This window comes from Nomia melanderi, chromosome 5 (assembly GCF_051020985.1).
Source record: "Nomia melanderi isolate GNS246 chromosome 5, iyNomMela1, whole genome shotgun sequence".
Lineage (NCBI taxonomy): Eukaryota > Metazoa > Arthropoda > Insecta > Hymenoptera > Halictidae > Nomia > Nomia melanderi.
Window position 1 is genome coordinate 12,602,647 of NC_135003.1, and position 12,152 is coordinate 12,614,798.

General features: G+C 39.4%; 1 protein-coding gene across 2 annotated transcripts; it reads left to right on the plus strand.

The window, feature by feature from the left end:
• Nucleotides 1-734: 734 nt before the first annotated feature.
• On the plus strand, nucleotides 735-11,471 carry spz4 (Spaetzle domain-containing protein 4). 2 transcript variants are annotated; one of them, XM_031969743.2, is made up of 6 exons: nucleotides 735-1,015; nucleotides 3,945-4,123; nucleotides 6,380-6,535; nucleotides 7,105-7,890; nucleotides 8,659-8,781; nucleotides 9,758-11,471. In XM_031969743.2, the coding sequence occupies exons 1-6, from the start codon at nucleotides 986-988 to the stop codon at nucleotides 10,002-10,004; spliced, it is 1,521 nt and encodes a 506-aa protein (XP_031825603.1). In that variant the 5' UTR covers nucleotides 735-985; the 3' UTR covers nucleotides 10,005-11,471. The 2 variants fall into 2 exon arrangements, with proteins under 2 accessions (XP_031825603.1, XP_076223848.1); XM_076367733.1 differs by lacking the exons at nucleotides 735-1,015; nucleotides 3,945-4,123 and adding an exon at nucleotides 6,148-6,290.
• Nucleotides 11,472-12,152: the final 681 nt, after the last annotated feature.

Consider the following 12,152-nt stretch of genomic DNA (forward strand, 5'->3'; position numbering starts at 1 on the left):
TAAAAACTGCAATTCCCACAATCACTATCGTCCACGAGAACAATTGAACCTTACATTTCAACTCTCGCCACAAGCGTTTCCAAAAATACCCAACTTTCTAAAAACCAGCTCCCTCCCACATCCTCATTTCCCCAGTTATTGCCCTAGGCACACCTCGAACGTAACGAAACTACTACACAACGATCGACAATTGAACCTAATTCCCTCGACGATCGCTGCGATCTCAAAAACTCGTCCTCCTAAAAACCGAATCGTCCCTGATGTCTCCCCTCGACCCTCAATCTTGTTCACTCGACCCTGTCCACGCCTGTTTGTCACAGGAGTTCATCCCGCCTCGAGTTGATCGGGTAACATCGCTATTTCCGGAGATACACAGCGATTCGGGCAGATGCGTACGAGCCGCGGTGCGAGGCTACCTTTCTCCTAATTGACCAAGGAAGAAATCCGTTGCGCGGGCCGCGCGCGGAGCGTGGGCCCTTGCTACGTCACTGAAGGGGCCCCCGTGACACACATCAATGGTCCTAAACGTAACGGTACCGGCGAACAGTGACCTACTCTCCTGCGTGCGTCGCTCTCTCTCCCCCCATCCGTTCCTCGATCTCCGTCTCGCTTTCTCTTGATTCTCGGTCAAGCGAGCGTCGAACGCGCGCCGCTCGACGCGAAGGACTTCCCTGGGCCCCCCCCCCCCCGCCAGGGTACTTTTACCCGACGCCAGGCCGGGGCCCGTTCGCCAACCGTCGCGTGCGCTCCGCCGGCTGATTATCAGCCAGTAATGAAAGCGTCCTCTTCGCGCGTGGAGGTGCTGACATGTAGCCGCGAATGCCCGCCAGATCGGTCCTCTCCGCTTCGTCGTTGTCCTCATCACGGCACACGCACCGATCCGAGGGCCCGCCAGTGAAAACGTGCCCGAACCAGCCGCCCGATCGCCGTCCTCCTGGGCCGCCGCGCCGGTCCAGCTACCCGAACTAACGTTCAAACGCGAGTTATGAATGTAATCGCGTATCTTCTACTCCAGGTGAGCGCTACAGCTTTCGTAGTGTATTGTAAGTCGTGGCGCACCGTGCTCCTGGCTGGTTGTTTTACAATAGTGTGGTATTCATGGAATTCAATTATGTTTCATTTAAAAGAAAACATAGGAATAGATGATTGAATACAAATAAATGGAAACGATACAGCTCGGAGTGAACAGGTCTTTTCTAAGGTCGACGCAACTCTCTCCAAAATCTCTCGCCATCCGCGCTGAAAAATCATTCTCTACCCCACAAGCATTCTTCTTACACTTCCGACAAGTTCTCAAACGCACCCTACTCTCACCACCACGCAATCATCATCCGTGCTTACGCATTCCTCGGGGAAGCACACCAACCCTTGGACCTGGTCTCCATGAGTCCCTTTCTCTTTTATGGCCCTCAGAACACTCGCTGTCCCACTGTCTTAAAACTAAGATACTACAATAGTATCGGTGCCTTTTCCTTTTTCGTCTTACGTGGCTGTGGGTGGAGGTCTTCGTTTGGGAAGTTTGCGAAGAGATTGGGTGTAATCGCGTATCTTCTACTCCAGGTGAGCGCTACAGCTTTCGTAGTGTATTGCAAGTCGTGGCGCACCGTGTTCTTGGCTAGTTGTTTTACAATAGTATTGGTGGATTTTCCTCTTTGAGCTTGCCTGGCTGTGGGCGGAGGTTTTCGTTTGGGAAGTTTGGGAAGGTTCTTCCTGATTATCTTGTAATGGATGTCCTTTGCTGATATTTCGAATTTTAGTGCTGTAGTTCATAGTGCATGGTGTTCTTGGGTGGTCGTTGGTTCTTTTTCTTGCGTGGATATGGGTGGAGGTTTTTGTTTGGGAAGTTTAGTAAGATTCCAGTAGATTATTTTGTAATGAATGCTCCTTGTTGATGTTTCGAATTTTAGTTTTGTAGTTTGTGGTGCACGGTGTTCTTAGGTGGTTGTTGGTTTTTCTTCCTGCGTGGATATGGGCGGAGGTTTTCGTTTCAAATGTTTAGGAAGGTTCTTCGTGATTATTTTCTGATGGATATCCCTTGTTGATGTTTCGAATTTTAGTTTTGTAGTTCGTAGTGCATGGTGTTTTTGGTTAAGGGCTTGTTCTTTCGTAATAATGACTGAATGTTTTTGTTTAGGGGAAGTTTCTTGGCGATGAGAATGTTAAAGAGTTTCTGTATGTTGTTATTTGTATTGTGAATTTTATAGTTGAAGAGAGGGCTCACCTTTTGTAAATAATTGTATTTATAAAACTTTGCTTTATCCTTTTCTTGAAGCGTTCGTTTTTCATCACTTAATAGAAGTTAATTAAATTAATTTCTTCAATTAAAATTCTTTCCTAAGAATGCAAAGATACAGAAATGAAGCGTTTGCAAAGTTTCAGACAAAATGTTAAACCATAGAAAATTGTTATTGTAAGAACTGTTAAATAGCCAGAAACTTTCTGCGGATGGCAAACGCACGCTCATGCTTACAGTAAGTAGAAACAGTAAGCAATGAACAGACACTTTGTCCGAGTCACTCAGTAGGACACGAATCCAATGGAAATTCAAATAAATGTATTACAAAAAGATGTCAGTCGTCACAAATCTATATTTTACACTTCAAATTTATTCTTTATTATTAAATTACTTTATGTATTTATTATTTGTTCAAAAATAAATATTATCTTTCAGCTTGTACCAACAGCTATAAAACATCTACTTTATTTTTCGTGTGATCAAAAATTATGCACACTGCTGTTTTCATAATAATTCATTTATTTCCATCTTATTATTGAAAATTCTTCAGTAATCGGTGGACTTTATTGTTCTACGTTCACCTCATTTGCTTTAGCCCCACTCGACAAATACACGGGAGAGTTCTGTGTGGGCTTTGACTTTCGATTAGTAGAAAGCGGTGATGATACGCAGCTCTAATTATTAAAATTCATAGTGTCAACTCGTTCGATACAGAATTCCAGTGAACATTCTTTGCTGACTTCGTTTCAACACAAACTGCAATTGTCAATAACCGAAGTATTTCTTCAATTAAACTTTTAAATTTATATAATCGCGAATTGCAAAAATATGAAATGATCAATCGTGGCAATTTTAAATAAATCTCATCAAAATTTTAACTTACAATTACAGAAATATGGAATCATTATTTGTAACGTTTCTTGTAAACTAAACTATTCAATCCCAAAATATTCTTCAAACTAAATTTAAAAATTTATTTGATCGTCAATCGATTTTAACACAAACTCAGTTTACAAATTTACAGATTTCAATTGACTTTCATTTCACTTTTGCTATTACTGAATTAGTTCCGTTAATAACTTCTCGTAGAAGTATCCTTTCCAGTAATCGTAAAAGAGAAAATCAGAAATAAGTCGTCCTGACCCATCTGGTAGATCCAGTGTTAACTGTTGAAATATTCATAATAAATTTAAACCATGCTCGACGTATTATTACAAATGAATAAAAATTCTGTTCTAACATAGCCTAGAGATTCCTAAATAAGAAGCAACACTAATTGTTCCGGCGCGGTTTATTTGGTTAAGACACATATCTCCACCACAAGTAATGTGGGCGTAGGTTAAAAAACTATAACTAGCAACACCCCGAGCGTTTTAGCCTTCTGATTCGTCACTAAGGACACCGCCCCATATCAGTATTTTTACATATATAGAGAGACATTGAGAGGAGAAAGACATACATCACAAGTTCATTACGAATCACGTTGTACTCACTGGACAACACATACACTCTAACTTTGTACACACATACACATCCCTTTCACTCAATATTCAACAAATACAGTCCACTTTCGAACGAGAAAAGGAGAAGCCTTTTTTCATCACGTCTATTTCACACAAGGTTAATTCGGCGTGTGAAAGTGTTACGCCACGTCCACTAATACTGCCTGGACAGCGCGCACGAACACTAATGTCTGTTTATTGTACAGGTGATCACATATCAGCTCGTGCTATGTCAAGGAAGTGGTGGCCCAAGTACTTTCGGATATGACGCGTCGTCAGCTTGCAGCAAACCGTACTCGCGTTCCGGACGTTCAAGATTCGTGAATCTGCCCTGCGATTTCCGCCGGCAAAACTGGTGCACAGTAGCTGGCAGTGCATACCCTTGGTACCTTAACCAAATTATTTTACCGTGATCTTAACCGTTTGGAAACAACTTTTGCGGATATTTACCAAAAATGCGGAAGCGATCGGGTGTGTACGCAAAAGAATTAATAAGAGCGGTTATCCAATGAGATCGGAAATATTGTGTTATTACAAAAGAAATATCAAGAAATAACATTTATTCGAATAAATTCACTTTGATTCATTTCCTGGAAAACGTAGTAGGAAAATTATAATTGTTACTGGTGAACAGAAGCGCCTCCGCAATTTTGGCACAACACAAGAATTTACGGTACAAGTTAAAATTGTATATTTCTAATCTTCAACTTCAGTTGAGAGAACATATTCCACGTACTTTAACTATAAACGTAGGGCAACTGTGATATTTGTTGTAACTAGACTGCGGATTTTATACGTTTGTGGATTCTGTACGAGCGGACAGAAATGATACAATAAAAACTCTAAGTAAATTGTAACAAAGTCTTCACTTTATTTGTTTACCCAATGGTCGCTGCAGCAAGGGAAGTTCCTTTTTAATTCCTGTGTTCGTAGCTCCGTCGTCAAAGATGTGTATTCGTATAAACATCTGCAGTCTAGGTGTAAGACACTATTCTTAATGACAAACAATGCGAAATTCTCTAATCAGATTTCATACAGGAGACTTTAACGCTAGAACTACCACTTACACTGACTTGAGAGAATTTTATAAAAACTACAAACGTGAATTTATTGAGGTTCGAATTCGTTCAAATTTCAGTTGATCGCCGCACGATTTTGCCGAGACAAGTACAGAAAATGAAAATAACGTAACATTAACATTCGCCGTTGAATTACGTTGTTATTATTACAGGTTTGAATTGTTGAATGTCGGTGCATTAAGTTGTATGATTTATAATGTAGAAAACTTTTCGAGTAACCATCGTTTAATCGAATGAATTATAGTAACTCGATTTAGTTGAGGTCACCGGTGACCTCCATGACATTCAACGTGTCGATCAGCCTTTAGTAATTCGAAGATGTATTCGTACCTTTTCACTAATCGCGAAAGGAAACGTCAAAAACGGGTTATTTCGATCTATCTGGTAGTTCTGGTGTCAAAATCTTAGCTGAAGTTTCAAAAGCATCCTTTGGAAAAGTGTAATTATATCCTGAAAAGATGCGCAACTACAAATAACGAGGATATCGAGACGTTCTTCAAATAACTCGGCCTGAATAAAATATGCAGGATGGGGCAATAACTTTGATCTGTTATTTTTAGAAATATGGAAAAGCTTTGTTTAGAAAAGTTGCACGATAACGAGGGTACCGCGGCGTTCTAATTATAGTTCCTCCGTGGGCAGAGGGTTTTCGAAAGATAGGATATTTTAATATTTTCGAACGGCAGCGTATTATGATTTTGTATTTTTAACGAGGTAAGCGGGAATATTTAGTATTATGCAACAGAATGGAATTTCTGCGAATCTTTAAGTATAAATATAGATCTTTATAGATGGCGGTCCACGCAACTGTCGCAAGTTAGTCTTTTACAATGAGAAAGTAGATCAACGGTCGCCGTTTGATTCGACCGAGCAAAATGATCAAATTTAAGATTCAATATTAAATTTTATATAATGTATCGACACATGCAACGTTAAAATGAAATAGTTCTGTCAGTTAATTTATGCAAGGTATTTCTTTGTGTTAGTTGCGAAAAGTACCATTGATATTTCATCAGAGAATAATGAACATTTCTCGAGAAAAATATTCTCGAGTGCAAAGAGTTAATAATATTTTAATTATTTGTTATTTACTCTTTCTATTTGAAAGAATATTTTTCCAATTTTTATTTCTATGACGATGTATAGTTCTGTTGTTTCTTAGTTCGCACGTACAAGCAACGGAAGAATTTGTATACCCAGCGTGAAACATGTTTTTCTTAACGCCTGATATATGGTTGCTTTACGAGCAAGAGATTACAGCAAATACAACAGGTTTTGTAGGCGTGTTTCAGTACCTCAAATACGATTAAATAACACAACACTTGCATAACTGTTAACCGACGGAATAAATCCGCACGGTTTCCGTATCGTTTTATTATTATACTTGCATCGTGTTTTTCTTGAACGTTAAATGTCAACATGTATAGCGTTACGTTTCTGAATTACATTTTTTAATATTCTTTACATTGCCGTGTATATATTGTATATTATTCTAATAATTAAGGATATAAATGTAGCGTGTAAATGTGAAATTTCAGTGCAGTTGTAATTTCTTATTTTAGGCATGCAGTTCGTCGTTTCGTGCAAGAGAACCAAGGATTAATGAGACGTATGTACGGAGACGAAAGGCATTTCAATGTGTTAAGAGCGGAATTCGAGAAGAATGACATAGAATTGAAGTACGATGATTACTATAATCACTTCGCTGATGATCACAGGTAAGCGTGAACTGTCATTAACACTATTCCTACCGAAGACGTCGGAAGACACCTTTCGAAATTTCAACTTGAAATTATTTTCCAAGATTATTCGTATATTCTGAACTGACTTTCCGACTTTTCCAATAAAGATTGTAAAATTGACTATAGGAAATGTCCAGAATTCAATTGAGGAAACGATATGAAACTGAGAAACTAATTGTAAGTTAAAATTTCGAAAGGGGTGTTTTGACACCTTCGGTAGAAATAGTGTTAATGAAATAAAAATTAAATAAATCAATCTAACTCAGTATATTGATGAACTATAACTATAAACAATTATGAACAACTATAAGTAATAAACAACGTATAGAGGGACAGTAACTTATCATGCAAACAACTAGCTATAACCATAAACAACTATAAGTACCAAACAACGTACAGAGGGTCAATAACTTATCATGCAAACAACAAACTATAATCATAAACAATTATGAACAACTATAAGTAATAAACAACGTACAGAGGGTCAATAACTTATGCAGACAACAAACTACAACCACAAACAACTATAAGTAACAACGTTCCAGGAAATTCCAATACATGCACCACTACGACGACTACTTCGAGGACGACGAGAGCTCCAGAGTGAACGTCGACGACTACGAAGGCCGGGACTTCACGAGCAGATCGTTCAACAGCAACGCCGGCAAGCGACTGAACAAATTCCCGAAACTAAGCGAGTACACAAGACCACACTTCCGGCCGACCGAGAAGACAACGTCCTCGACATCCACAATGACCGTATCGTCGGCCACCACCGTTTCCCCAACCGTCGAGCCGTTATCCTCCACGAGCGCGACATCAACGGCGACGTCCACCACTCGCGAGCCAACCACGAAACCCTACGTCGCGACGACCGCCAGCCCCGACAACGCGAATGAGGACAAAAAGGAGAACACGACCCAGGAGGCTGCCTCGACGGAGGCAACGGTCGCGACCGTTCACACGGTGAAGGAGCAGAACTTCAGCATAAACGAAATCTCCGAGCAGGTGGACAAGACCGAGGATGAACCGGAGGAGGTCGCGAACGTGATGGAGGTGTCCGAGGCGAATTTCGAGGAGACCTCGATGTTCAACTTGCCGGGCACCACGGAACTGCCGGACGATGCCGATTCCAGCGGAGACCTGTTTGCCACGCTAAAAGAAACGACCGTCCAGGAGACTACCAGCTCGAACGAGCAACAGGAGTTCCGACCGCGACCAGAATATCGACCCGTGAATAAGCCGGAAGCTTCTTTCATGAAAGGCCAGCTTTATCAGGACGTCGCGGCGAAGGATCAACAGGAACAACCGGTTCTGAAGCTGAGGGGCATGTAAGTGGCGTTCGTTTCGTTTCCGTCGATTACACGGCTCACCGGGGGCGTTTCACTTTTGTTCGCCGCCACTGCCACGCGATCGTGACACGCATAATTAATCGGTTATGAATAATATCGACGCGACTGGACTGACGTCGCTTTGCTCGGACGTCGGTTCGTTCGTCGGCGTGCTGCCGATTTCGTTGGTCTCTCGGTTGCTTCTCGAATAGGGGATTGTTGACACACTGCGTACTGGTAACGAGAAATCTCGTTTTTATTTAGACACTTAGCTATGCGACTTCGCTAATTACCGCAGCATTGAGAGATATAAAATTTCATTCGAATTGAATTTCAAACGAACTTCTGCTTAAAGCATGGAAAATTGCTGCTGTCCTTCCAAATTTATAGTAAAATGTTACACGAGTTTATCAGAGAAAGTAAATAATACGTCAATAATACTTAACATATTACGTACCGGTTAATTTTCAAAAAACTGAATTGTACGGATGGCAATTTTCACTGAGGCCAATTTATATCACTATACACAGAAAAACTCAGATATACTATGTGATATATTTTAAATAGATAATCAATTCGAATGAAATTTTATATTTCTTTCAATGCTGTGGTAATTAGCGAAGTTGCATAGCTAAGTGTCTTCATATAAAAACAAGATTTCTCGTTACCGGTACGCAATGTGTTAACACTGATAGAAGTGAATGTTACGATGATAATTTTGAATAGTGAGATATAACGAGAAAGATAAGCAAAATACAAATGTTTCAGAAACGCTTGTCCCGTGAAGGAGGAAGTCGTCGCGCCATTTTGGGCGAACAACACGAGGGGCGAAGTACTGGCGCTCCTGAATCTGTATCCTTTCGAGCAGTACGTCCACTGGGAAAAATGCACGTAAGTATCAGTACAAATTGCTTCAACTATAACTGACATTGCTGTCAATTACGACTGACACAGAACATCGAAGAGCGCCGATGTTTCGATAAACGTTCCTCTCGACTCGCAGCAAGTTTGCTTGCTATTATTTGATTCTACAAACAATTATTCCTTAATATCATTTCACTATACGAAAATCTCGTTTGTAACTAATTTTCAATCATTAACCAATTGAACACGAAACAATTTGATCGTTATTGATTTATATTATCTTGTCCTGTACAATCAACCCTTAACACTAGAACCACCGAACAGTATCGACCTCTCGAAATGTCTCTATAGAAACTCCAAGAATGCTATCATTAAGATTTCTGTTAATTGACCATTCAGTTTGTCTATTGCTCAATCAATTTCTATAGTAATTTCTCCGAGAACCTCTGAATAATTGTAAAAAGAAGAGACCGATAATGAATTTTCACCTGTCCGATGGTTCTAGCGTTAACCCCTTGCCCTATATTTCTCAACTGCGATATGATAACGTTGTCATTGATTTATGGAAAACAAATTCTACGCATATTCTACATCCACGTTTGCTCCGAAGTATAATAATCGATAACAGAGGAATATTTCATTTGAACTCACCAGAATTGGTTAACACGTTGAACGCCGCACGATTTCATAGAGGGAAATACACAGAATGGAAAAAATATAACAATAAATGATTTTCAAATTGCATTATTTCTACACGTTTATCTAGCTGAATGTCACTGTATTATGTAGCATCGTTTATAATATAGAAATGTTGTCGAATAATCGTTTCATTGAGTGAACTATAGCATCTCGATTTGCTCGGGGGTCACCGGCGACCCCCGCGGCATTCAACGTGTTAAATTCTGTTTCGAATCTTCGCGAGTCTCGGAAATGATTGTAAGGCAAGGGGTTGAAACGTCCGTGATCCGAGGAGACGATTAAAAACGATGTTGTTTGATGAAAGACACGAGAACAAACAGATGTACTGCAGAGACGGATGCAAGTGCGAGCAACAGTACAGGCTCCATCGGTTGTTGGCTTACGATCCGAACAACGAATGCCGTGGCATCTTCAGCGATTGGTTCAAGTTTCCGAGTTGCTGCGTTTGCCGGTGCTACGACTTGCCCCTCGAATTTCGCGTAACATCCCGGTCGCCGCGCTCGCAGAAACAGCGTATCAAAGTACGGCCGCCGCGCAACGGTTACGCGTGAGGAGAGAGAAATGAAAAAAAGAAAAAAAAAAGGAAACGAGAAGCTCAGTGGCGATGTACATAATTACGTTTTAATTGCCGAGAAACGCTGATCGATCATTGTCCATTTGATCGCGCATTCCATGGGATGCATCGTTTATTTATTGAACACGTAATTTATTTATTAACACTTGTATCATCTCATTCATACGAAATAGACTGCGGATATTCGTAACACACGCGGAGATACTTGTACACGTGAACCGTGGAATATATTTTGAGAATATCGCTGTACAATTCACCGATCGATGAAAGTATTTCAGAGATTCTGTAATCAATGTATTTGCTCGCGATAAATCAATCGAACGTCTGGTGTATTACGATCGCAATTGTTGTAATAATCTCGAGAGATTCTGATCTGTAAATTCGAATTTTCGGGAATCCAGAGTTTCTTTGGAAATTGATAATATACGTATTTTATATTACAATGTCGTGTGTCCAAATCTTTCTTCCTGATTAGGTTTACTAATATAGAACCCTTTAAGCGATATTTTTATCGGAAAATAGTAATTGTATTTGGGTTATTAACAATAGAATATTATGAACATACACCGCGTCAGACAGTAAAGTAACACTGTTACTTACCATTGATTCGTTCTGTTCACAATTAACGCAAGTTTCGTGCTCTTTCCGTGTATACCTTTCAAATGAGAAGATCAAGTATCGTTATTTCCGTTTTAATTCTTTGGTTTCTTTTCACCGTTTTTCATACGTTTATCGCGGAATACTTAATTATAGTCAGGATGATTCGTCGGCTTCAATTTCAGTAATTAACACCGAGATAATTTCTATCGTTGTTTAAGATATTTTTTAAACACATTCGCAAGAGACAACCGTAAAGGCTCGTGAATAAAAGATCGTACGCCATGTTCTTGTTACACTTAGTGTTAAACGCGTCAAACGAATTGTGTAATGCCTAATTGTTTACGTTCACAGGATGTGTCAATCGGTTCGATGAAGGAACCATTTCTTGTTCTACATACAACGTGCACGGCAATCGCGTTGACACGAGCGTAGAATTGTTAATTATAAGAGCACTCGTATTTATAATGATCGACATTCACGTGTTTTATACCAAAAAGGCTCGTAGCAAAACGGACTTTGTCAATCAATTTTGTAATTACCTCAAAATAATATTTGTATGTAACTGCGTGTATTTTCATCTAACAATAAAGAATTGATTATGTATACGAACTAGTTTTATTTTGTTTCAAAGGGAATATGCAACCAATCGATTTTAAACTGTTCGAACTGAATTTACCTATGTTTCTATAAGCTCAAAGAATTGAAAGAAACGTATAAGTTAACAATTATTGAATCTTGATCAATGTTTATTACACGTAAAACAAGTGAATTTTATTAACCCTTTGAACTCTGTAGGCTCCAATATTGCGCCAGTTATAATATCAAATATTTTAATGAATCTTAAGGAAACTACCCTAAAATTATTAGATTTTCCATACATTCAAATTTTGTACTGAGAAGGAAAATAAAAGATTGAAAGAATGTTATCGCATTTTTCTTTTTCACTAGAGATACTGTAAAAATTAGTTGCAGTTGCTGATGGATTACAAAACCATCTGGAGTGCTAAGGGTTAACTTCGTATTTGCCATTGTGAAAGGGTTGAAACAGTTCTTATGTCATTAAATCATGTCACTCCTTGTAATAAATATATTTCCATATTACACTTAATTATCACACTTAATATGGAAATATCTTTGTTACAAGGAGTGACACAGCTCAATGACGTAACTGTTTCAACCCTTTCACCCTTCTAATAAAATGAAAAACGTACAGAAGGGTGAGCTTCATTTTCGTTCATCTAAAACGGACAAAACATGCTCGGCATGATATACATTAAAACACAATGTTTAATTTTAGTGTTTTGTGTGGCTCAAGCTCTGCAATCCCGTTCACTGTCCTCGTTAGCAAGTTCGGCCGAGAGATCCAGCGAACCGTGAATAATTACGTACTACAATCTTCCAAAGTAAAATAACTGAAAATCTCGTGCAACTTGGGGGAACCCCGGTCTATTTATTTAGTTCAAAATATTCGAATGCGTAACAGTAAAACACGCATGGATTTATTATTGAAAATGTTCATTTTACC